Source organism: Antennarius striatus, chromosome 13 (genome assembly GCF_040054535.1).
Source record: "Antennarius striatus isolate MH-2024 chromosome 13, ASM4005453v1, whole genome shotgun sequence".
Taxonomy (NCBI): Eukaryota; Metazoa; Chordata; class Actinopteri; order Lophiiformes; family Antennariidae; genus Antennarius; species Antennarius striatus.
Genome location: NC_090788.1, coordinates 2,247,192 through 2,271,791, shown reverse-complemented (window position 1 = coordinate 2,271,791; position 24,600 = coordinate 2,247,192). Strand labels below are relative to the sequence as shown.

At 46.3% G+C, this 24,600-nt stretch overlaps 2 protein-coding genes across 4 annotated transcripts in view; both read right to left on the bottom strand.

The window, feature by feature from the left end:
• hspb1 (heat shock protein, alpha-crystallin-related, 1) lies at positions 1 to 2,477 on the bottom strand. The gene is made up of 3 exons (XM_068330920.1): positions 1,966 to 2,477; positions 613 to 676; positions 1 to 169 (listed from the first exon to the last, which is right to left on the bottom strand). The coding sequence occupies exons 1-3, from the start codon at positions 2,351 to 2,353 to the stop codon at positions 13 to 15; spliced, it is 609 nt and encodes a 202-aa protein (XP_068187021.1). The 5' UTR covers positions 2,354 to 2,477; the 3' UTR covers positions 1 to 12.
• A 315-nt stretch (positions 2,478 to 2,792) lies between these two features.
• The window catches only part of srrm3 (serine/arginine repetitive matrix 3), a 51,421-nt gene continuing 29,613 nt past the window's right edge, over positions 2,793 to 24,600 (bottom strand). For 2 of the 3 annotated variants that reach the window (XM_068331211.1, XM_068331210.1), the window contains 12 exons: positions 22,055 to 22,156; positions 16,904 to 17,005; positions 16,513 to 16,593; positions 15,949 to 16,017; positions 13,994 to 14,029; positions 13,776 to 13,826; positions 13,237 to 13,344; positions 12,634 to 12,796; positions 6,350 to 6,639; positions 6,007 to 6,258; positions 5,792 to 5,917; positions 2,793 to 4,550 (listed from right to left, as the gene is read on the bottom strand). In XM_068331211.1, the coding sequence (XP_068187312.1) occupies positions 4,310 to 4,550; positions 5,792 to 5,917; positions 6,007 to 6,258; positions 6,350 to 6,639; positions 12,634 to 12,796; positions 13,237 to 13,344; positions 13,776 to 13,826; positions 13,994 to 14,029; positions 15,949 to 16,017; positions 16,513 to 16,593; positions 16,904 to 17,005; positions 22,055 to 22,156 (1,621 nt within the window). In that variant the 3' untranslated portion in view covers positions 2,793 to 4,309. The remainder of the gene's footprint in view (positions 4,551 to 5,791; positions 5,918 to 6,006; positions 6,259 to 6,349; positions 6,640 to 12,633; positions 12,797 to 13,236; positions 13,345 to 13,775; positions 13,827 to 13,993; positions 14,030 to 15,948; positions 16,018 to 16,512; positions 16,594 to 16,903; positions 17,006 to 22,054; positions 22,157 to 24,600) is intronic. The other variant, XM_068331212.1, reaches the window with a different exon arrangement.

The following is a 24,600-nucleotide window of genomic DNA, read 5'->3' as shown; positions in this document are numbered from 1 at the left end:
TTCTTTTTCTTCCTACTTCTTCTCCACGGCCTCCTTGTTGTCCACGGTGACAGGTATGGCGGTCTCTGAGGACTTGATGGCCGGTACGAGCAGGGGGGCCTCCACGGTCAGCAGCCCCTCGGGAGACAGGGAGGAGGTCACCTTCTCAATGTTAGCTGTCGGGGGGAGACTGGAGGGGGGGGGGGAGGCAGGAAGAAGAACATCGGCTGTAAGTTCATAAAAACACTACATTTACCAAGTGGCCGACATTCATTATAAAGAAGGACGGGAGGGTGGGTTTCTGAGTCGGATCCGTGTGGCCCCTGGATGGCAGCAGAGCGTCATGGAGCTGAAAACTCAGCTGGGGAGGGACGAACGCCAGGAGGCGGGGACTGCTGGGGCATTTTATTGCGAGGAGATTTATCTATGAGCATTAAGCAGCCCTCAACAGGTTGGAACCCAACCCAAAGGAAACAGAATGATATGAAGAAAGGAGAGAAACCATTTCCCCTCAAAGACGTGCAGCTAGAAGGAACCGTTCCTCAAACAGAACCAGAACAAATGGTGTCGGTCAGATTTCCTCGCGTTAAGCTCATACCTTCTCATTCTTTGATAATTGATCCAGACACTCACGTGTATTTCCTGGTGAAGGTTCTGGACACGAAGCCGTGCTCGTCCTTCCTCTCCTCGTGCTTCCCTGATGAAACAGGCATTCAGTACATGGAGTTAAGATTTGAAGGACTTTGATAAATTAATATGGTGGTGACTGCGGGGGGGGGGGTGTCTCGGGGATCATGGCGCTACTAGAGCAGGAAACCTATAATCCATCATTCATGCCCTACAAATCATACAAGACCAATCCGAACCATATAAAGTCTCAGGAAGGCCGTTTCCCAATCTCCACCTCCTTTTACCCGTTAACGGAACTTCCTTTTGCTCTGATTGGAGGAGAGCCAGCTGAGGTAAACCATCGATTAGACGACGCCCACACACACCGATCAACTTGCCAATCAAGCATCAATGAACAGCTGACATTGGACGCGACATTCACACAAACCTATGGCACTTCCTCTGTCTCTGTTCTACTTCCTGTAGTACCTGCCAGACTATTAACCTTCTCACCTGATTCGCACAGTGACATCTACGACATTTAGTATTATATGTACTGTGTGTGTATCACGTGATGTCTGTATCTGACTGTCTCTTCCAAAAGGCCAGCAGACTTCCTCTAGGATGCCCTGTCCAAGAGACTGTAAGGTAGATCTTTAGGTAACGATAAAGAGTCGTTCTAGCTTTGCAGACAACGCTCCTCCACAGCAGATGGTACCTATATTTAAATATATCGTCTTTTTTTCCTCTGGGTGACACAAGGTGACAAATTCCCCTTGGCCTAAACCCAGCGCTTTGTTTATCTGCCGTGTTTCTGGCCGCTCGTCTCTCGGTGATGACAGATCGGTCGTCGACAGGCGCTGGACCGTCCAGCTGTCCTTTTAAAGCAGTGGGCTTAACGTCTGAGTCATGGTTGTACCCCCCCCAACTTTACGAGGAGCATTCTTTGTCAAATAGCACACGGGAAGTCAGAGGGCCAAAGGATTAGGTGACACCTCTTCTTGTTGAGTCGGGTTGGCTTTTGGTCTATCTGCACGATGAGACTATCTCAGTGTGTAACTAGTCTCCACTCTGAGAGCGGCTGTAAAACTCCACTCCTACATGTTGAATTGTTTTTCTATCCAACAGGAGTGGAGCCAAAAGCCCCCCGCCCACCAGTGTGCTGTCAAATTGTTTCAAGATATGAAGCTGCAGCAATGCTTCCTTCTACTGGACCATTGTTGTTCACGTAGAGAGACAAACACGAGTTTGCTTGGTTTCTGTGCGTTAACACTACTTTAGGTGGTCTGGTCAGACCCGATCCTCCTCTTCCTCCTCTAATAATTTTACTTCCAGAGTTTACAACAATAATTCTCCGACACAGAAGCCGTTCCTCACCGGTGATCTCCACCACGCCGTCTTTGGTCTTCACCACCAGCTCCTCGGGCGAGAAGTGATTGACGTCTAGAGAGACCTTCCAGTTGTCCGGGGTCTGCTTGATCTCCGAGATGCCGCTGCTCATCTGGCGGGACAGGGTGCGAGCCCGCTGAGCCATCATGGCCTCTGGGGGGTACATCACGGGGGTGTGGGGCATCATCAGGTTCATGTCCGGGGCCAGGATCGGGGGCCGCATGTACCCCGGCCAGTGGGTGCGGGGACACGTGGTCAAGTCCTCGGACGGCGCCGGCATTCCGAAAGACTGGTCGAAGATGCGGCTGTGCCAGTCGTGGAACGGGTCCCAGCTGGGGGTGCGGATCAGGGTGAAGGGGATTCGTCTCTCGGCCATGAGTGCTGCTGGGCGAGGGGGGGCGGGCACAGGAAGTGGCTGCAGATGTAGTCTTGTAGTCGCCCTTTGGTCTGAAAATGCTTTCCCAGCGTGCCGCTGCCCTCTCAGCTGAGAGCTTTTATACGGTCTGACACCACCCCTATCAACAGAACCCTCCCTTCTGTCTCAAGACCCCCCCACCCCACCCCAGCTCACTCCCTCAACATGCTTGTGGAAAGTACTAGAATATCTATTTGCGGCAAACGTAGCAGCGGAATGGAATCCAACAGGAAGGCCCTCCCCAACAGCAGCTGCCCAGGGCTCAGATAAACCTGCCTTCTTCCTGCTTAACCCCCCCAAAAGCCCCCCCAACTCACTGGACATCCTAAAGAGCCAGAAAAATCTGGAGATTTTGATGTGGAGCTAAATAAAGGTAGAAAAAAGAAAGACGACAAGTGTCCCCCATTGGTTTCTGTTTATTGTCAGCTTGAATAACTCTTACACTACAAAGATTGACAAACAGAACAAACGGGGGGGGGGGGGGGTCTAGATTTCTTGTTGGATCGTCTTCGGGTTCGGACTGGTTACACTGGGAATGCATGATTGTGTGAGCGGATTGAGACTGGGAATGAACGGTAAGGAAGACTTAGGGTGATCCCTGATTGTTTCGCCAGTTTGCGTCCCTTTAAAGATTGAAGAACGATGAAGATGGATCGGCGACGGCGTCGACGGGACGAACCTGGGGGTGGGGGGGGCGAAGACTCAGATCCACCGGCTGAAATCAGAGCATCTCAAACGGCCATAATTAAATCCACTTGATTTAAAACATCGGACAATTTTCAGATGGGAAATCCAACTGGAATACAGCTCACGGCGAAGTAAATAAATAAATAAATAAAATCCTGGATCAATGAAACAATAATAAATAGGCCAATAAATAAGTTAATAAATAGAGTCGACTTAAAAATGTTTGCATGGAGACGTTTTGCAGACGGTTTATCCTGTACAAGTCAAAACTGCAGCCTGAGCTGCACGCATAAATAATTACCTCACTGGTTATTGCAGATAAGGTACACACACACACACGCACGCACGCACACACACACACACACACACACACTCTCTCTCTCTCTCTCACGCACACACAAGACAGGATTAGTAGAATCAGCATAATAATTCAAACAGGGAAGAGAGTAAACATTTTAAATACATAATTCTTCCTCCCCTTCCCACCTGCCTGTGTATACAGGTGTCTGACATACTGTATACGTCATTAGTGGTGGTTTTGGTGGGGGGGGGGTCAACCCCCCTCCACGTCAGCCGGGTTGCGAGACTGTCCTGATGCATCATGCTAAACGGGCCTCTTCAAACTAGATGGCATATACAGTGCATAGTTTACAAAGCCACGACTTCAGAGAGTTTACATCTATTCACACGAACCTGTACAATAAGTTCTTATATAAAAAAAAAAAAGGAGAAGAAGAAGAAGAAACTTCCTGTTTCATCCGCATAGTTCTCTTTTTGTTCGGACTTCTTGTTGATCTCTGTGCTTCCATGAAATGTCTTTGAGGTGGGGAGGGAAGATGAGCGTCAGACGAGCGGTGGGGAGCGTTCTCACCCCCTGCTGTTAGGGTATATGTACAGTTTTTATCCAGAGCGCAGGATTTTTTTTTTGGTTGCTTTGTGGAAGAAGATAAACAAAGTGCTAACATTCAAAAAAGGATTTGTTCTTTGGGCTCTTCCAATCGTGATCTTGGAGCCGTTTCCCTCAAACGCCCTCGTGGATTTGAAGACGTGAGCGGTTGACGGCTAATTTTCGTTGACGCTGTGCTCTATCAAAATACGCCTCTCCTGTTTTTGATCCAGGCTCTACATTATTATTAAAAAGGAACGTTCTGGGTTGGCTGCTCCAGGACTGCACATCTTTTTTTTTTTTTCTTATTCAAAAGATACGTGATGATGTCTGCAGGCGGGGGCTCAGAAGCCGGGGCTGTCGTAGCTGCTCCTGCTGTCGTAGCTCCGGGAGCGGCTCCGGCTCCAGCTCTGGCTGCCGCTCCGGCTCCAGCTGCGGCTGCGGCTGCGGGTCCGACTGTGGCTGCGGCTGCGGCCGTAGCTGCTGTAGCTGCGACTGCGGCTGCGGCTGGACCGTGACGGGCTGCTGTCGTAGCTGGACGACGACGGGCTGGGCCGGTAGTACGGGATGGGTCGCTTCCGGGCACTGCAAAGGGGGTGGGGTGGGGGGTATGGCATAGTCAGGCATTCATTCGACGCTGATGTGAAGCGTGTGGGGTATTACCAATCGGTTTGTTTAGAGGAAATCGTTGTTAGGTTAACAAGTAGACTTTGTGATCAGAACAGGATCTGAAAGGAAGCAGCGATAAAAAGGTGAAAATGGTTCTTTAACAGAATAAGTCCTGGTGGAATCACACCCACACACACACACACACACACACACACACACACACACACACACACACACGCAAAGCAGGAAGTGCATGTTAGTTTAAGCTTAAAGTTAGATCACTTTGTTAACAGCCACCCAAAAAGTGCATCCTGTAAGGTAAATTAGCTGTTAGCTCCAGAGAGAACCTCCTCTGGTCAGAGGGAGAATCGACAGTCATCAGCGTAGAGAGAAAAATGCCATCATGGTTTATTTAAGGTGTGTTTCACTCCAGATCCAGCTTTTATCTCCCGCGTGTGGCATCGGGATCCAATAGAGGGTGAATAAACCTTGATAGCATTTTAATCTCAGTCTCCCTGTGTTACATCATTAGCGCACAACCTCAGTGGGGTGGGGGGGTGGGGTGCAGTTTTAGAGCAGGAGTGAGTTTCTTTGTCAGCAGTGGGAGATGAATGAGCAGAAAGAGGACAGAAAACAAAAAAAGGAGGCCAGGAGGTTTTACTCAGGGGGGATGGGGGGGTTGCGTCCGATGGTTTGTCGATCGTCCGAGCTTCTGTCAGCATCCTGTTGCCGTGGCGTCGGGACCTTTAGGACTGGAGTAAGAGACAGTTCTAGACTGAAATGAGCATCTTTGGTAGCCTTGAAGGTCGGGTAAAGAACATTTATGACTGTTTATAATTAAACACAATTAAAAATAAAAGAAATTGAAATAAAAGCATTGAAAACTATTTCCTGTTGGGCTGAGGAACACACTTTCACACCTCATTCATCTGTCTGGAGTTTTTTTTTTTCTTTTTCTACTTCACACAAAGGATTTATTTGATAGATCTGAATGAAGTGAGGGTTACAATATTCTCTCTCATTTTATGTCGTTTGCTGAAACGCAAAGCTGTAAAAAGGGAAAGAAATTGCTCTGGTGTGAGCGTGGCGCTTTAAAAACGATAGGATCAAGTGCTGCTCTGTACAAAAGAACTGAAAATGAAGTTCCCTCTCCTGGGAGGTGGCACTGCTCCAGTGCGCTGTCAGAAAAGTCGACACGGGAGATCGGGATGAGCTACCTGGTGATCCTGCGAGCCTCCATGAAGCTGGGGGAGTCTCTTCTCCTCTTGCGGATGGGGGAGTAGCTGCGTGAGCGGCGGCGAGCTCGGCTGTCCGTGTCGGACCGGTTGGGGCTTTCCCTCTCTCTGGGTGACACACAAACCCATTTCGGCCCCCGTCAGAATGAGATGAAACCACAAAGACTTATGAAAGCGTGACCGGATGGAGGCGTCACCTGGAGTTGTTGGGCCGGCCGTGGGGCGACTTGGCCTTGCTGGCGCCTCGGTCTCTGGAGGCGGAGCGAGACGACGAGCGGCCGCTGCTCCAGGAGCTGCTGCGCTGCCTCAGGTTGGCTTTCCTCCGCGAATCCTCCTTCTTCCTGCTGGACGTGTGGGAGTGGTGTCCCGGCGACGCCGACGGGCTCCGGTGGTGGGCCTGACCGCGGTTGGAGTGTCGGTGATGCTTGGAGGAGTGGCTGCCTTTTGTTCTGGGGGGGGTAGCACAAAAAAAAGTGTTAAATAATTAACTTTCCAAGTGGAAAATTCCAGATCCTGACAATCTAATTCCATCCTTTTTACTTTTTCTGGTGGTGAGACTTCCTCCCTCTGTGGGCGTGCTGGGAGTGGGCCGAGTCGCTGCTGCGAGCAGGGGAGTGGGAGTTCTTATTGTGGGCCCTCTGGTTGCCTCTCCTCCCCCCCGCCTGGCCGGCGGAGCTCCCTACGGATGCGTTCCTGCCATCCGCCGTCCCAGCCTCTCCGGCGGCGCACGTCAGTCCCGTTTGGCTCCTGCTGGGGGCGCTGTGGAGCTTGTGCTCTCTCTGCAGATTGGATGGGATGCTTGCAGAGGTAGCAGTCAGCAGATGGAGCTTCTGTGGAGAAATTATGACCAACAAAAGAAAAAAAAAAGAACAAAAAAAATAAAGAAAAGGGACATAAAGAGCATTAGTGAGTTCAGGCGGGCGACTGACGGCTACGGTGTACTTGCCAAAAGAAGATAAACATCTAAAAGAAAAAGATCTAGGTTTTCTCCATATGGCTTATAGATAGTCCTCTATGGTGCAGCGCATGCAATACTTGGCATGCAAAACCATAATGAGTTAAAGAAATCATAATTGCAAAAACAAACAAAAAAAACTAGGAAGGAAGAGGAAGAGAGGGAAAAGAAAATGAAACCAAACTGTGAACCAAATCAAGGTTAAGAGCTGAGGCAGAGAGTACAGAGCTACAGAGTGTGTAGAGTAGAAAAAGAGGACCTCTGCAGTGTTTTTTTTTTTTTTTAGTAATGGTTAAAAGAAATAAAACAAAACAGAAAGAGAAGACAACTTGACGGAACATCACAGAAATGGAAGGAACAAAATAAAGAATCACAATTATTGAATCAATAGAATCAGAAAACAAATCGTCTGCTACTCAATTTTCTCTTTCTGGATTTTTTTTTTTTTTTCCTGAAGACAATTTGCTGAGATGTGAACAGCGACCCATTTTCTTTGTTATTATTATTATTTTTTTAATGGTTACTCTTGTTTAACTCCCTTCTGGTTAACATCCACTTACCAATAAAGTGGCATTCCCTCCTTTAGTAGGTAAGGTATGAAGAAAAGGGAAAAGTGGGGCAACATAAGTGCATCATTAGATTCACAAAATGCAAGAGAAAAAGACACAAAACCCTTCCCTACCAGTGACTCATGAGACAATGCATGGAAATCAATGGAAAAGAACTCAAAAGCAAAGAGGAAGACCACAATGTGCAGGGAAACCCTCACACAGAGTAAATCCTCTGGGCGCCGCCGCCTTCCTGAACACCTGAGAGGAGCTGCTGGGATGTTTGAAATCTTCTCTCCATGTAGCATCCGCCACACGACAGCTCAGGCTAACGACTTTAGCTCAGTCTGTGCTCATGGGATTCTTCATGAAAGTCTAGTAGCTATGAATGTTAAGTTATTTCTGAAGCTAGCTAGTGGTTCAGCGACTTTTATTGGGATGGGGGGGGGGTGGCTGATGTGAAGAGCATTTGGTGAAAGTAAAGTTCAGTAAAGTAGCATGTGGTTGTTAAAGGAATAACCCAACCTAACCCTGACCCATTGAGATCAGCCGGAAGCGGCTACCATCACCCCAATGGTAGCAATAAAGAAGTTAGCATCATCTAAAGACTAGTCTGTCAGTATTCTGTATTTTACATGTTGCTAATAAATCTCACAAAAAGACCAAAACCAACAATGAATTGATAGTAAGTTAACTTATTCCTCTGGAGCTCCATTGTTGTCCAATAATGGTAACAATCAGTTGCAGCTCATGCTAACCAAAAATTAGCCCGAGTTTGTTCCTGTCGCAGTAATGATATCACTCCGTTGCACCTAAATGAGGATAACTCTTTGAACAGAATGACAGCTAACGCGTCATGAACGTCCCCCGTTCATGGTCCCCAGAAGATAAACCCCGCTTACTGTGGCAATCCCCTGGTCTGCAGCCATCATCAGGGTAAAACAAGTTGAACTCAACAACTTGGTTTCTGACTAAACAATGATTTCAGCTACATTTTGGTCATGTATGGTATGTGTCATTATTTATTGCTAAATAGCTTGTGCTAGCATGCCAAAAGAAGACAAACACGCTTAACAAAGTGGAGCTAACGATACTTGCTACGCTGCCGGCTTAGCTTCCTGATTCCTGAGCTTCTTGATTTGTAAGATTTTTCTGAAATTCAATCAGAAGAAGGACTGAAGGAGTCAAATATTATTAGTTTGGGTCTTTTCATGTGATTTTTTTATTCATCATCTTAAAAACATAGAGCAACACAACCTGTATCCTCGGAACTGCATACGTGATGGCGTGATCTCAAACATAACCCGACACAAATAGAACTTGTGATGCACAGCGACACATCGCCCACCGGAAGCAGGTCATAAAAAGAGGGTGGGGGGTAGGGGGTAGGGGTAAAATTTCCAAAAAGTCTGTCTGGTTGGTGTGAATCACGACGAGCCGTCTGAAGCGATTCGTGATCTAATGACACAACGAAAGCGCCCACCGCTCCGTGCAGAAAGAAGAGCCGCTAAGTGGTAAACATAAGATAAAACACACAACCACTGGTGCCGATGAGTTGTTAGAAACGGTTGTGGAAATAAAGATGGTGAAAAACAAAAAGTGAAAAAAGAAAAACAGGTCGTAAGATGGATGAACTAAGTCACCGACAAACAGAAAGATGCTGGACAAGACAGGAATGCATTCTACCAGAACAGAAAAGAAAACAAAGAGAAAGAAATGGAGCTGAAAGGTAGAGCGGGATATTGGACTTCAGGATGAAGTTAAGGAGGAAAGAGGAAAAAACCAGAGCTCTAGAGCTCTAATAATCCAATCGTCTTAGAGTCAAATCATAATTGATGAAGTTAGATTAATTTGGTTAAAGACCACTTGTAAATAAGAGAGAGAGATAGAGAAAGAGAGGGAGAGAGAGAAACATTGACGTCACTCAGGCTAGGGTGCTTGTCACATTCTCATCTGCATAAAGATCACGTGCGTAGGCAAAGCGTTACCTACCTTCCATTTCAATCAGTGACACGTGTGCAATATCAACAAAAAAAAGAGGAAGGAAAGGAAAAAAAAAGAGGAGAAAGGAATGTTCTCCGCAGCGAAATGGGAAAAAGACAATGACCTCTTTTAGTATCAACGCTACATATTTAGTCCAGAGGCTGAGTTGGAAATAAAGCAGAAAGGAAAAGAGAGAAGGGGTGGGAGTGGGGGGGGTGGGGGGAGCGAAAAATGAAAGAAAGAATCCAGATGGAATCAAAATCAAACTAGAAACAAAGGATGACGATAAGCTACATGATTTGATTGGTCTTTTTCACTTTGACAAATGCAGCGATTTGGTACCAAAATGGGGGGGGTTGGGGGGGATGGTGAGTTAATTGTTGTATTAATTGACATCCATGTAGAGTAGCTAGAAGGATATGGGAGGGGAGGGGGGGCATGCAGAACCGGCAGATGAGAAAGAGATGTGGGAGGGAGGAGGAAAGCCAGAACAACCCAAGTGGGAGGTGAGTCACATGACACAGACGGACAAGTAGGGGAGGTGGGATGGGTGAGGGAGGGGGCAGTCACAGCTGGGATAGATATTATGTGTGAATGGGATGTCGGTCCTGCTTGGATGTGGGCCCAGGTTCTAACTCAGGTCGGTTTGGGGGGGTTTCATGTGTTCTTTTTACGTGTGGGGTGTCCTCCTTCATGTCCACGCTGTTAATTACCAAGAGGACGACCATGCCTGTTTGTCTCATTCTGCATAAGGGGTGGGGTGGGGGGTCCTGGACGCTTCCCGTGTGAGTGCTGGTCTTTTGTGGAGGGGTTGGAGCCGGGTGGAGATAAAGACGCTGATCCAGAATGTTTTTCTCTTATACTTTCTTTAGCAGCATCAGATAAAATCCATTCATTTGTGACGGCGAGTGTGTGAAGAAAATGGCTAAACTAATGCAGAGTTTCAGAAATATATCCAGAAGATATATTTTAGATATATTAAAATATATATATTATGGTCTTAGGTGGGAATCCACGCCATTTGAGAGCAGCCTTGGACTTTTTAGAACACTCAATGGGAAGTCTGTGTGGAATTGGGATGCAGGGAACATCTCCAATCCAGCATGAATCTCATCTTGAAGTAAAATCATGTTTTCATGTTAATGAACAAACGCATGTGAAATCATATTCTGATTTGTTTTTCTAAAAGCACGTATGCTGACTTCTGGGAAGCGTCCAGTACCATCCTGAACACATGGGGCGAGAACCGGTCCGAACCGGGCTAGAGGAGGACTTTACGGCAACATGAACTGACATCCGGAACTTCTATGCAGACGACTTTGCTATAAACACAAATTCTGTGGTTAAAATAAATAAAAAATAAATTATTTACATCCACTACTTTTTCAAACGTAACCATCCTCCTGTGGAAATACTTCAGTTTGAGGATTGTCGGGGAACTAGAGTTTTAGCTGTGGGTGCAAACGTCACCCCGCGTTAAAGAGAAACGAGCCAAACGAGAGATAAAGATTCAGACGTCAGGGACAGAAGAGATCCTGCCACCGGGGGCAACATGCACATCGACATCGGTTAATAAAGCAGTAGAGAGGAGCGTGTGTGTAGCTCCTGCTTTGGTGGGAGCTGATTGGACGCCTGGAGGAGAGGAGGGTCTATCACTGAGCAGAGCTTGAGAAGAAAGACAGCTGTAGTGACAAGAAGAAACTATTGCACGTACCCCAGTTAACCTACTTGGTCCAGCTCCAAAGCATTTGTGTGCTTTTTATGTAAAATGAGACAGAAAGATTTGGGCATTTATTTGTGAGTAGATACCACTTAAACTTATAAAGAAGAAACAAAAACAAGAATGAAAGAAGTAAGCAGAGGGAGAGAGAGAGAGATAAGACCTGGTGGAACACATGCAGGCTGGAGTTGAACAAAGGAGACATCAGTACTCTGGAGAGAGAGAGCGTTCACAACCCGTTCGCTTGAGCGTTCCACACTGAATCTTAAAGTTAGTTCACAAAAAAACATCCTTTCAAGTCTTTGGCTTTATTCCAACATAAGGCTGTCGTGACTCATGATCAGTTTGAAGTGCGGCAGGAAAAAAAATAAAAGATTTAAGAGCCTGTAAGCAAATAGTTTTGGTGAGAATGTGGAGCTGCTTTTGTTTCATGTCCTGACTTCCTTTATTGCTTTAAGCGTTCTCCCTGTTCTGCTGCTGATGGAAGATTTAAAACTACAACCCCACTTCCACTGAAGTTCACAGAGTGGTGAACCTCACCCCCCCCGCTGGTGAATGAGCCTTTAAGAGATGCTCCTTTTATACCCAATCATGAGACTCACCTGTGTCCAATTAGCCTGCTCACCTGTGGAGCGTTCCAAACAGGTGCTTTCTGAGCATTCCTTAACTTTCCCAGTCTTTGGTTGCCTGTGCTGCCCTCTGCTGGACAACACGTTTATTTTTGTGTTATCTGACGAGGTGGTGTATCTTCAACTTCGTCATATTGACGATGCTAGCGGAGCGATAGAACAGAAGGAGAAGTTAAACTTGACCTGGCAAGTGTTTTTTTTCTTTATTTCTCCATGTGTAGACACGCCTGTATCGTATTTGTTGTTTCTATTTTTATTTGCATTTTTAAATCTTCCCATACAGCCCAAACACAGACGATAGATACCAGGAATGGAGAGTTTTTAGCTCGGATCAAGACTTTCCATTGAGCGACTGAAGGAAACCTGAACTGAACGTTTGTTATTTAACTTTATCTGTAGTAAAACTCTATTTTTTAAAATGTATTTTCTTTGTTTTTTCATTTTTTGCTCAGGTAAGGACCTTTTGAACATTTGTGTGAATGACTCACACCTTCTCCTCTTCCTCCTCCTCCTCACTGTACTTTCCTGTGTCGTTCTTTTGCCTCGGTGCGGACTCGTTCAGGAAGAACAATCATCTATTTTTTTTGCGTGTGTGCCAGTGCAGCTGGTATTTCCATTCTTTTCCACATGTGGTATGCTAATGTTCTGCTTCGTCTCTGAATGTGCGCTGCGCAGAAAAAAAAACTAGAACCTCGGTTGTGCTCCCTCCCTCTGTTACCGGCAGAAAACAAGAACAAACAAACAAAAGAATTCGAGATGGCTGAGGAGTCACAGAGAGCCAGAGACAACATAGCAGGAATATTAATAATAACCTGCCTACAGTCTATAAATAATAACACAAAAGAATGAATCTTTCAGTATCAGAGGAGATGAGAATTTAATAACCTAGATAAAACTAATTTATAGAGACAGATACCGTTGGAGTGGGTGAAAGGAGGGAGGGTGTGTGGAGGGGGGGGTGTCCGAGTAAATTAGATGGGATTACGTACATCGTGACCTCTCTCGCCCTCGCAGCGGTTGAGTCTGCCCGCCTTGCCGTTGCGGCTTCGCTGGGTGTGTTCGCCGTTGTGCCACGCTGTGAGGGTGTTGGGGCTGCGGGACAGCGGGGTGCCGGACGCCTTCGGTCCGTCCGTCTTGTGCTTGGAGTTCAGCCTGGAGGAGCAGAGGTACGGCGGTGAAACAAAGGGGAGCGTGGATAGCCTGCAGTAAGGCCATCGCCCCTCTAGAGGGAGCTGCACAAGTGATGTCACTCGAGGCGGTTCAGTCTGAAGACTTTCAGATACTGTTAAACACTTCCTAAACGCTTTTATTCGCCCTAAAACGTGTCAGAACTTTAACCACACTCAATTCGACTTCAGACTGAGATCACTGCCATTTAATTGGGGTAAATTTAACAGGAGCGGAGTCCCGTTCCTACCCCAATCTACCCCCCAGGGACCCGGCTTAAATGAGAATGAGTCTGACAGTTAATGGGGGTGACTGTAGAGTAATATCAATGTGTGATGAGAAGTGTTAAAAGCGTGCGTGTGTGTGTGTGTGTGTGTGTGTGTGTGTGTGTGTGTGTGTGTGTGTGCGTGTGATGAGGACTCTACCTGGCAGGGGACTTGGAGGTGCTCCGAGTGGAGGACAGGGAGGCGCTGCGGGAGCTGCAGCAGCTGCCTTGACGCTGCGAACTCCGACTGGGGGTCTCGCCGGGGGACCTGACGGATGAGAACAAGTAGACGAACACACACACACACACACACACACACACACACATCACACACACGCATACATATATGCACATAAAGCCATGTGTGTAAAACGCATACATCACGAGGGGGACAGGCAGGCAACAGCAAGCTCAGGATGCTATAAAATGCTATCATTAGCATTCCTTGTGAGGGCGAGTCTGAGATAATGGTAGTAAAATACCAATATATATTTATGATGGAGCGAGTGTGACCCCCGTAGAGCTCATTGTCTGAAACTGAGACGATCGTTCATGGATTATTTTACAGAGGACGACGTTCGCTCCACTTTTTTCTGATGCATTACATGAATAAGAAGTCCTCTGAGAGGAGATGCAAATATTAGTTTGATTCTATCGGCGGCTCAAAGTGAGGATCAGGTGCGATTCCACGCGTCTCACCTCTTCTTCTGTTTGTTCTTGTCTTTGTGTTTGTTCTTCAGGCTGCCCGATCTGAAACACACACACACAGATGTAAAGAGAGAACTCAAAGCAGTCGTCCGCACGGATCACATCGTCTGCAGAACGAACTGATCGATGGAGCTGAAGCGATCGACACATGCAGCTAATCTGCAGGGGTCGTGACCCGCGTTAGCGGCGCTTATACGTGCTTCACACACCTGTATCTCCTCTTTTTCCTGGAGCCGGATGCAGATCTATAAAGATGAAAACACGACAAATCAACACAACAAAGACAAGATCACGTCACACACACACAACTTTTGTAACTCATTAAACCTGCTTCAGGAAAGAAATAGAAGGACGTGCGTGCGTTAAATCGACGGTGCGGTTTGGACACAAACGTGCCCACGTCAACGTGAGCAGTGGGATGAACCGTGGAATAAATAAAATGATGTGCTACCTCCTCGCTAACCGAGCCCAATCACACGCAGGCTGTTCTGGTTCACGACCTCCGGTGCCGACTGGATGTCACAAATACATTTTTGCTTATTTTCTCATCATCTGGTGGCAGAAGATGAGACTCCCCGCAAAAACAGAGTTTTTTTTTTTTTTTAAGGATAAGCTGGTCATTTCATAGTCCTCAGCACTCGCCTCACCCATCACCTCCATATCACTTTCACCCTCGTTGCAGTTTCCATGGTGATTAGTCAGGCCTGGTCGGAGAGAGCTGTTCTTATTTTCCTGAAGAGCCCTACATCTCCGCTGCTGTTTTCATGCACCTACGGCAGGCGGAGGCACAAAGCGTGTTGATTCTCCGAGAGGGCAGTAATAAAGCTGTCGGAGCCGGGGCCCCTGATGTCGGCCCATGTTGCCCCCCCCCCCACCCCAAACAGGAAGGAATCAACTGGGGAGAAACTGAATGTGGAGTTATTTTAGCAAACTCATTATTCTTCTCTCCCCATCACCTCACCTTCTACCGCGAGGGGCACAGATAGCATGGAGCTCTTAGCATGGAGCTAGCAAAGTCATCTCCATGCCCCCCACCCCCCACTACTTCAACCCCCCCCCATCACCACCCATTGCTTCATTTATACATTATTCATATACGAACAGTACCTGCATTGCAGAGCATCTTTTGGTGGAAGGTTGGGAGGGAGGTGAGGGGGTGAAGAGTGAGGATGAGGAAGGTGTGTGTGTTGGGTGGGGGGGGCACTGTGAACTGTGTGGATGGATGAGAGGTGGGACACAGCAGTGGGGCGGTGCAGTGATGCTCAGCTATTTGATGAGAGGCTCATTTTTCTTGCCATGCCCCCCCCCCTTCCACCCCCAAATCAAGTTGGGTTATTAGAGCAACACATTCAGCCCCCCCCCCACCCCCAGCCCCAATTCCCCCAAGTCAAGAGCAAAACGACTGAATTTGGAGGACAAAGACGCACCAGGATTGCTTATTGATATCCCAGGGCGTCGCACGAGACGGCGTCGCACGAGACGGCGTCGCACGAGACGGCGTCGCACGAGACGGCGTCGCACGAGACGGCGTCGCACGAGACGGCGTCGCACGAGACGGCGCCGCCGAGCGCCGAGATCGTTCTTTCTTCTCCTCTTTTCATCCACTTTCATTCTTTTTTCTTTCTTCTTTCTCCTTTGCTTCTCTCCCTTTTCCTCTCGTCCGTCTCCGGCGTCGTTCTTCTCTCCATCCAATCCTCTTTTCCTTCCTGTCTGCATCTCATTCCATCACTTCTTTCTTCCCTGTCTCATCTTTTTTTTTGTTCCTCTTCCACTCCTGCTCATCCGGTCTTCCTCTTTCTTCTTATCTTCTCTCATCATCTTCCTTTCTCGCTTCTATTTTTAAAACCGTTACATTCCCACTTTATTTGCATTATCTCTGCATTCCTGTCTGACACACACTCTTTTCCTCCCTATTTCCTTCTACTTTACCTTCTTCTATTCTTTTTCTGACTCATCTTTCTCCCTTTGTTTCCAACCCATTCTTTTCCTTCTCTTCCAACCTGTTCCTTTCTTCTTCTCTTTACTGAATCCTCTTTCTTTCCTGTCTCTTTCCCTTTATTTAACCTCTCATTTCCACTCCACCATTGCTTCCCTCTCTTTTTCGACTCATATTTCCCTTGTTGTCCTCCTTCTCCTCCTCTCTCCTGCGTCGGACGACACTCACCTGTCTCTCTTGTGTTTCTTCCCACTCTTTTTCTTCTTCTCTCTGTGACTCGGTGAGGAGCTGCCTAACCTATTGATGGGGGAGAGAAAGAGAGGACACATTTGCATTGAAATGACGGCAGAATGAGCCTCAGATTGATGCTAAATTCCGGCATTCCACTCTGAGGGATCATTTTTCAGCAAAGGTGTTGTTTGACAGCGCGACTCATTTCTCTCACCTCTCTTTGTCCCCAGTTCCCTCCCCCCATCTGCCTTTCCTGTCTATTCTTCACTTTTGCGGAATTTTTTTCCCCTCATTTTCTCTTTTTTTTTGCTGATCTCGTCAAAAGCACACAGAAGATACGACTGTGTTTTACTAATGACACCCTACAGATTCCCCACCCCCCCTCCTCCACAATTGCAGTATCTAATGGCTCATTTGAAATGTTCATGCCAAACTAATTGGAAGTCCATTTCACAGAACCACAGTGCAATTATTCTGTCAACGAGTGTAGGGGGGGGAAAAGAGGAGAAATGAAAGGAGGGAAATCAAACCACTTCATCAGTGGAAGCTGTTTCCACTCACCGGCTGCGTCGGCGGCCAGATTTCTTCTTCTTCCTTTTCTTTGGACGAGGGGATGGAGAGCTGCTTGATTTCCTCTTCAGTCTGAATTGGTCACAGAAAGAGGAGATGAAAGGACGAGTGAGATCGAGCGCTACGTACAAAAAAAAAAGTCAGGTTGTTTTCAGGAAGAATCAATTTGTGATTATTTGCCGCTGACAAGTATCTGTTATCTGATTGGCTTAATTCATTCCACCCATCAAATATCTCACAATGAATCCCTGAGAGGGAATTTTCTTTTAAGAGAGCACTACCTTAATGATCGTCACCATTATGCTTGTCAGACATGAGTAATGGCTGCTTATCTTAGCAGGTGGTGTGAGTGTTACGAGAGGACGCCAGGTGTGTTTCTTACCTGTTGTCGCTATGGTAATCGTGGTCATAGTCTCCATCTTCATAACCGACCAGCTCCGGGTCTTCTCCATACTCATCGGACTGATAGTGTAAGTGGTTGACCCTGAAAATACAAGTGTTAAGTTGGAGACTTGTATAGCTGGATTAAGGGCTAACGGAAAAGCTAACAGGCTAATGTAGCCTTGTTAGCATGGTAACTATAACCCTGCTGGTTCAGTTTGGAAGGTTACTTAGTTGTGCAACACACTGCCTGTTGTACTGCCTGTGTTGTACTACCTTTTGTACTGCTTGTGTTGTACTGCCTGTGTTGTACTGCCTGTGTTGTACTGCCTGTTGTACTGCCTGTGTTGTACTGCCTGTTGTACTGCCTGTGTTGTACTGCCTGTGTTGTACTGCCTGTTGTACTGCCTGTGTTGTACTGCCTGTGTTGTACTGCCTGTTGTACTGCCTGTGTTGTACTGCCTGTTGTACTGCCTGTGTTGTACTGCCTGTTGTACTGCCGGTGTTGTACTGCCTGTTCTACTGCCTGTTGTACTGCCTGTGTTGTACTGCCTGTTGACCGTGGGACTGCGAGGACTGCAATATTCATCCGTGTTATATGTCGTGCATATATGGTACATTTGACAATAAAGTTGACCACACCTGGTTCACCACACCTGGAATTTTTGAACTGCCTTTAACTCACAGCTCTAATTCTAAAATGTGCAGATTATCACCAACAGTAACAGAAAGTACAGCTGCACTGTAAACTAACAAAATGACTTTGCTGTCATGTCAGGAAACTTTCCAAGTACATCATTAATTTAAAATTGTTGGCTCTTACACCTGCAGAGTTTACAGTCAACAAATTAAAAAATTATTTTAAAGTGGTCGTTGTTATGACTTTAAGGAATAAAATTTTATTCCAATTCACAGAAACAAATCACAAACATATTTAGAGACATATTTTAACACGTTTGCTGACACATACGGTGGACAGACTCTAATTTGATCCAATACGTCTCAAACAACCAGCCTTAAAACAGGGTTAAAAGAACATTTGTGAAGTTCTAACATGTATCTGCTCCCCCAGCAATTAGAATACCGTCATCTCTCGCTTTAACATGTCAGCTTGTTGCCATCATATCTTCCCACTGGTTTTCTCACCCACGCTGCATTGTGCAGAGACAGATGGCAGCAGCCTCCCCCCCTCTAATCCTCCCTTCCCCGCTACCCCTCACCTAATGGAGCCTCGTCTGATCCACCAAATCTGACCTTGCAGGCTCCATGTGGACTAAAGAAGCAGATAAAAATAAAAAAAAAGCGCCACATTGATTATTTTTCCCTCACAGAGTCCAATCTCTCTGACCTTGTGGTGTCCTGGCATTGTTAGAAACCCAGCAGGTTACGCTCTGGGGCTTTGCAGCGCTTACTTTACCCAGAGAAGAAGCATATGGAAGATGATGAAAATGTTATTTGGATGGGAGCGATGGCGACAGAGGCGATGACTAACCGTGTAAATGCTATACGGAAGAGGAAGATGAAAACAGACAGAGGTAATGAGACTTAGAAGTGAAGAGACCGACAGAAGGGAGGTGACTACGTAGTGGATAGTGCATCTCTAGTAAGGAGATTAAACACACGGGGCACAACCAGAGCATATTTTACATCAGATCAGGAAAGACGACACAGTAAGTGATGTAAAGTGGAGTTTGGTGAGGATTTGCACGAGGCACAGGCCTGACGGTGAGCTAAGAAGACACGAGGCAGCGGCGCACTTAATTGGCTGAGCGTCGCCAGACGCAGCGGAGATGTCAAGCTCCCGCAAAATAACTTAGAAACACAATTTTTTTCAGTGACAGCCTTTTCTGCAAACACACACATAAAAAGCTAAAGCTCAACACGCATTACAGTACTTGCTGTGATGACTAAATTTCCATCAAATAAATTTTAATTTGAGCTTGAGTGACTGAAATAAGAGTCTCGGTAAAAGCAGAATCAATTATGGACAGGAATGAACGGCGTTGGGAAGTGTGGGCGGGACCCAGTTCACAGGAGACAGGAAGTTTGGATCTGGACAAAGTTGTGAAGCCAATTCCTTCGTCTCTGAAGTTGAACACTTCTCAGGTCAGGTAAGTTTTCATTCATTTATTCAACGCACATCACTAAATGCACGTCGACATGAGCGTCCCGTTAGGAAAACCTATTGGTTCCCTGATAATTGGGTTCAACCTGCAGCTGTGCACCGACTCCGCCCCCGGCACATATTTAGTGAACTGGGCTTGAATTCCTGGAAACGCTCTTGGAAAATGTCTCTGTTCCGTCCGGGAATGAAGCATAAGGCCATAAAAAGCTAATTAGAATTTAAAAAAAATAAAATTGCAAAGTAGTTCCCGTGCTTAATCATTAGGGGAGAATTAAATAAATCCCTCTTTCGTTCTCTAATGTCTTCATTGATGCTCTACTCCCCCTGTGCTGGAGACATCTGTCCGGTCAGCTCAGACCCCTGTAAATGCAGACTTGTGAGCGTTCCGTGGACTTAATGTTGCCCCGGAGAGGCGAGAGACTTCCTAATTCAGCCACTGTCTCTGGAACAAACCCGTAATGGACTGGAGTCAAGACCCTCCTTAGGACGGCAGCACAGAGCGGTGAAACTGGTTCATATCTCCCCTCGGACGGCCATATTTCTACTGCTAGAGAGAGTTACAGCTTGTTATTCCTGCAGGACGAAGGTGGAGGTCGGATTGATTAATTCTCGGAATGAGAGTTGGGGGAAATCTAGATCCGGCTTGACGGTGGTCATATTAACGTGAATAATTTGGCAGGGAGGAAGTTGAAGCTGCGCGGATCGATCATGTGATCGGTAATAATAATAAAAAAGACCAAACTAAAACCATGGATTCAGCGGGAATCACATCGGCACAACAGTTTATTGAAATAAAATCAATTTGTTTTCTGCACTGAGTGAATGAAGGAGGAAGCGAGACATTTCATCAGATATTGAGCAGCGTGGCGGATCACGGGGGTCAGCTTCCACGTCGATGACGTCCGTGAGAGGCTTAACGCTGCAATGCTCCCATTCAGTCCTCAGGAAATCGATGCAGGACATTGGTAAGCAGAGTTATGATCCAGCACGTCCGTGCTTACACTGCTGGCTGTTTATGGATAGCGTGCAAGTATTAAGCAACAGCAGAGAGGCCGAGCAAGCCAATAGTTATAGTCCTTGAGGAGAAAGATAGTATCTGATTAGAATCTCCAAGGCGAACAACCTTATAGCGGATTCAAGGCGACATGAGATTTACATATCTGTGTTCTACATCTTCATATCTACGTCATCTGTTTTCGCTGGAAGGCGGGTAGCACCAGTTTGGACCTTGTAGTTCTTTCTTTCAGATCGTGTTATACTGCTAATCTACAGCATCGAACCTTCATTCTGGAGTTTGTATTTACTTCTATTGTCCTAAGAGAGGATATTTTTTACATATGTTTGTGACGCATTTCCTTCAAAACATTTAATGGAAGCAAAATTATCCAATATTGTCTAGAACCCTGCTGCTAGCGTGGCTGAATGTGCACCCGATCCATCTGTTTGTTGTGTGTTGACCGATGCATGCTTCTGATTGCCTCACCATGCCGCTCAAAGGCACCAAATTACAGTGGAAAGAGGTCTATATTTGGCGATGGCGTCGGTGCGTTTGAGGGTCTAGTTAGCGGTGAGTGTGTAGCGAGGAGTGGGAGCAGCGGCGGGGGAGATAACATCCCCTGCAAATTGCAACTGTCTTCAATTTTCCAAACTGAAGGGTTTCCAGAGAGGATTTGAGGCCGGCTCCGACGAGTCGACTCGATTCAGAGGTGCCCTTGGAAATAAACTACAGCAAGACAAACAAAGCCTTTTGGAGGTCCGTGTGAGACGCCAGCGTTTGTGCAGAATGGTGGAATACTACGGCGTGATGGTCTGGTCTCAGGCAGGAAGCAGCAACACCATTAGCAGACATTAGTTCACAGACAGCGGGTCACGTCACCTCACCGCTTCGCCTCGCTCAATCACTCGCAGCACGACGGACTGACTCACGAGGGCCACCACGCCTACATAATGCACTTACTCTTCCTCATATTTCTTGGCCTGCGTGTGTGTGTGTGTGCGCGCCTGTGTCTCGATGGAGACGCACCATCATTAATTTTCATTCCTTCGATCCCATCTACACCCTGTCTCAGATGAGACCCACCAACCCGCCCGCCCGCCCTCGCGGAGGCTGAACACAACACAAATTGACAATTACCACGCCGATTTTTGCCTCATTGGCTCGCAGCGCCCTTTGGAATAGACTTTAAAACGCTGCTGATTACTTCTAAAGCGTGGCGATTTATCCCCCCGCGCCACAGAGAGGCATTCTCAGCCCAAACCAAGAGATTTAAATTAAAATGTATTGCACTTTTGCAATTATGGATCATATTTGTGTTTTAATTGATTGCCTGAAGACGTGATTAGGCTGGCAGGCCATTTCTCATAACCTCCATCCAAATCAATTTCTGCTTACATTTCATATTTATTGATGTGTATTCTATTTAATACTATTGGACTAATACAAGGCATGTAGTTATTTTATCTTAATTTATACATTTGCATATGATGTAAGCCAGGCCCACGGGCCAAATGTGGCCCGCCACATATTTTATGCGGACCGCGAGAGCATTAAAGGTCTAAAAATAAATAGATCAAAAGTGTGTTTTGAATCATTAAGCACATTTTAACTTTGGAAGAAACATTTTGAACAAAGTTAATGTCCTAACTTGTGTTCGACATTGTTGTTTTTTTTATTCACTTTGATAGTTTGATCCTTGATTGATGGAGTTCTATGGGTTTCATACCTGACAAATTAAAAGGATTCATGGATTGACAGAGAAACCAGCAAAAAAATTTTCTGTGCAACTGGAATATTTGTAACTTCAATAACTAATAAATTCATAGTTATTTAACATTAAGTAGTTCCATTTACTTTACATTAAGCTACATTTATAAGTTACATCTGGCTCTTTAAGGACAGCCATTATGCTGATGCGGCAATCGGTGTAAAGGAGTTTGACACCCCTGGTGTAAGCAGACAAAAACAATTTCACGTACAAAACGAGGCAATAAGAACTTTATCTTGACGTTGAAGCTGATGAAACTTACACCGGCTGTGAGTGTGAACCCTCTCTGGTGATAACGCCTTCCTTGTCCATCAGCATCTGTCGGAACGTGCTCACTTTTTGTCGAATCTCTTCTTCTGTGTACCTGAGGACGGACAGGAAGGCGCACCAGTTAGCAGCCGTTCATACAAAGTTATTTCAGCGACAAGAAAAAAAGAATTTCTAGAGGTTAATGAAGCGATAACTCGGTAGTGAAGCAATAATGCACACACACACACACACACACACACACACACACACACACACACACACACACACCCACACACACACACACACACACCCACACACACACACACATTAATCTGTGGTTTGACCTCCCTACTGAGCCGTGACCAGATGTGCAGCTGATTCTAAAACCGCCAGATGCAGGTAAAGTCGCTCCCAATGACTCACCAACACCGGCTAAGGGTGTCTCCTGACTGTGCGCTAACTAAAAACGACACTGGGCTGAATCATGTACATTCTGCTGACTCACTGTCAACCTCGACACGCCCCGGTGGGTTTCTTGTTCAGGCCCAGACCGCATGTCATGTTTTATTCTGCGAGCAGAGCGCTGTAACTCACCGAGCCGAGAGTACCGTGAGGAGCTTTCAACCAGCCGAACAGAAGAAACTGAAGAAATTTCCCATCTGTGTTGCTTCGTAAATTCGTAGCGAGTTCAATACATGTCATTTGATTCATCCTACTTTAATTTGCTTGATATTTATTTGCAATGAATGCGACAGATATAATTCAACCAACACAGCAGGGAGGATAGACAAGCTTGTGTTCTTCTGCTGTTGTTCAGCAGGTTCTCTTAGAATAATTCATGTCGTGAACCCGACAGTACACGGCCTTTTCAGCGCCGGTTTATTCAGCATCTTCTTCGTGTTCTACTCCGGCTGCAGCGGTGGAATGTAATGAGCTACGACGGAGAGGAAACATGAAGCAAAAGAAGATGAAGGAGGAGGGAGAGGAAAGAGAGAGAGAATTAATCAGGCTGTAAAACATCACAGTTAGACCGACTGGTAGTCTCAGCCGTGGAAAATCACCGTCATGTTGATACGGAGTTCAACAACAAGTGCTTGTCCAGGAAGAACCCAGTTGTGCTGTTTCCCCTGATTTGAGTCTATAAGCTGCTGGAACGCTGACAGGAAAGAGATATCAATCTTCTTATCATGGCTCCAGCTGCAAATATCTTTTCTTTATCTTTTTAAACAAAACTAAAAAAAGGATGAATCAAAGATCGGAAGACAATCGTGTCTTCAGGGTGCAGCATACCAGTCTGTATATTCATGGCCAGATTCCAAACAGCTGCTGAGAGCCAAATACTCGTGCTTATAATAAGTAGCTGCTAAAATGGAATAAAAAATATTTGTATACGTCGGTGTTGCAATGTTATTTTTGCAATAATGCATTCTCAAAACCTCCCTGTGTCAGATTTTGATTCTCTGTCATGTATGTTAGCGCCATCTTAATGCTGTGACAGTAATTTTAAAGCATTACAGATATGTAAGAATATATAGAACTGTTACCTACTTAATGTATCATCGCATTTTAACCATTTTGATCAATAAACAGCCTGACTTCATCAACATATAAAATACATGAAACAGGCATCCCCTACTACTCTCCTCTCTCTTGGCCAAAGCTCATGGTAAGACTAATTCTAGAAACTGGATTGCGAATCAACCGGTGGCTCATTTCAGTGCAAAAAATAGCATTAATCCGAGGAGCGTTGGCTTTTGTCGGAGTAAACATAGCAGCCAATGGCGTGCGATCGGGGAAGGTTGCTGTCAGCGTACTGATGGCGCCTGGAATGAGATTAGAAGAAGCGTGATGGAGAGCTGAAATAGTTGGAAGACGGCCCGACAGAGGAGAAGTCAGCTGGTGTGACGGCACCATCAGGTCCCGCTTTACAGTAATCTCTCAGCCCAGCTGGTTGTCAAGTCAGCAGAGGAGAACCCAACAAACACGCACTTTATATTCATGGCTTTCAATGCAGAGCAGAGGAGACGTCCTCACATACTAGCTGCTGCTCTACAACCTGGTAGCAATCCTTCGATGGCAGATTGCAGATAAAATGACAGGAGCGAAGAAAAACATGGAAGCAGTCAATCCAAGCCGACGCGGTGACTACAAGACTTCCTCTTTCTCCTGGTGAACCCCGGTTAAGAAATCAGCACAACTGGAGATGTTGATGGGATAAATTAGACAGATCTGAGCACTGGGATGACGCCGCCTTTGATTTCTGATGGCCCCCTAGTCCCCATCAACTCAACACCCCCCTTGGGCGAGACATCAATCTCGCTGCAAAGTCTGCGGAGGTAAAAACGATGCCAATGCAGTTAGTGAGATTGAACGACGCTGGGATGGCAGGAAGGCGAACCTGAAACGCCCCCACCCCCCACCCCCCACACACACACTTGTATTTTCAGGGGCAGAATTAAGGCGACCCACGAGGTGCCCATGGAGAAATGATTCAACTCTTAAATGGAGAGGATTTTCAATCGATGCTCTCCCCCATCATGGATTCTCTGGATAGATAAC

Bases quoted from the DNA above. Each gene is read 5' to 3' on its own strand.
- hspb1 (XM_068330920.1), bottom strand. From the start codon at position 2,353: ATGGCCGAGAGACGAATCCCCTTCACCCTGATCCGCACCCCCAGCTGG. The intron at 677-1,965 runs GTGAGGAACGGC...CTGTTTCATCAG, and splicing joins CGGCGTGGTGGAGATCACCG to GGAAGCACGAGGAGAGGAAG. The intron at 170-612 runs GTGAGTGTCTGG...CCCCCCCTCCAG, and splicing joins ACCTTCACCAGGAAATACAC to TCTCCCCCCGACAGCTAACA.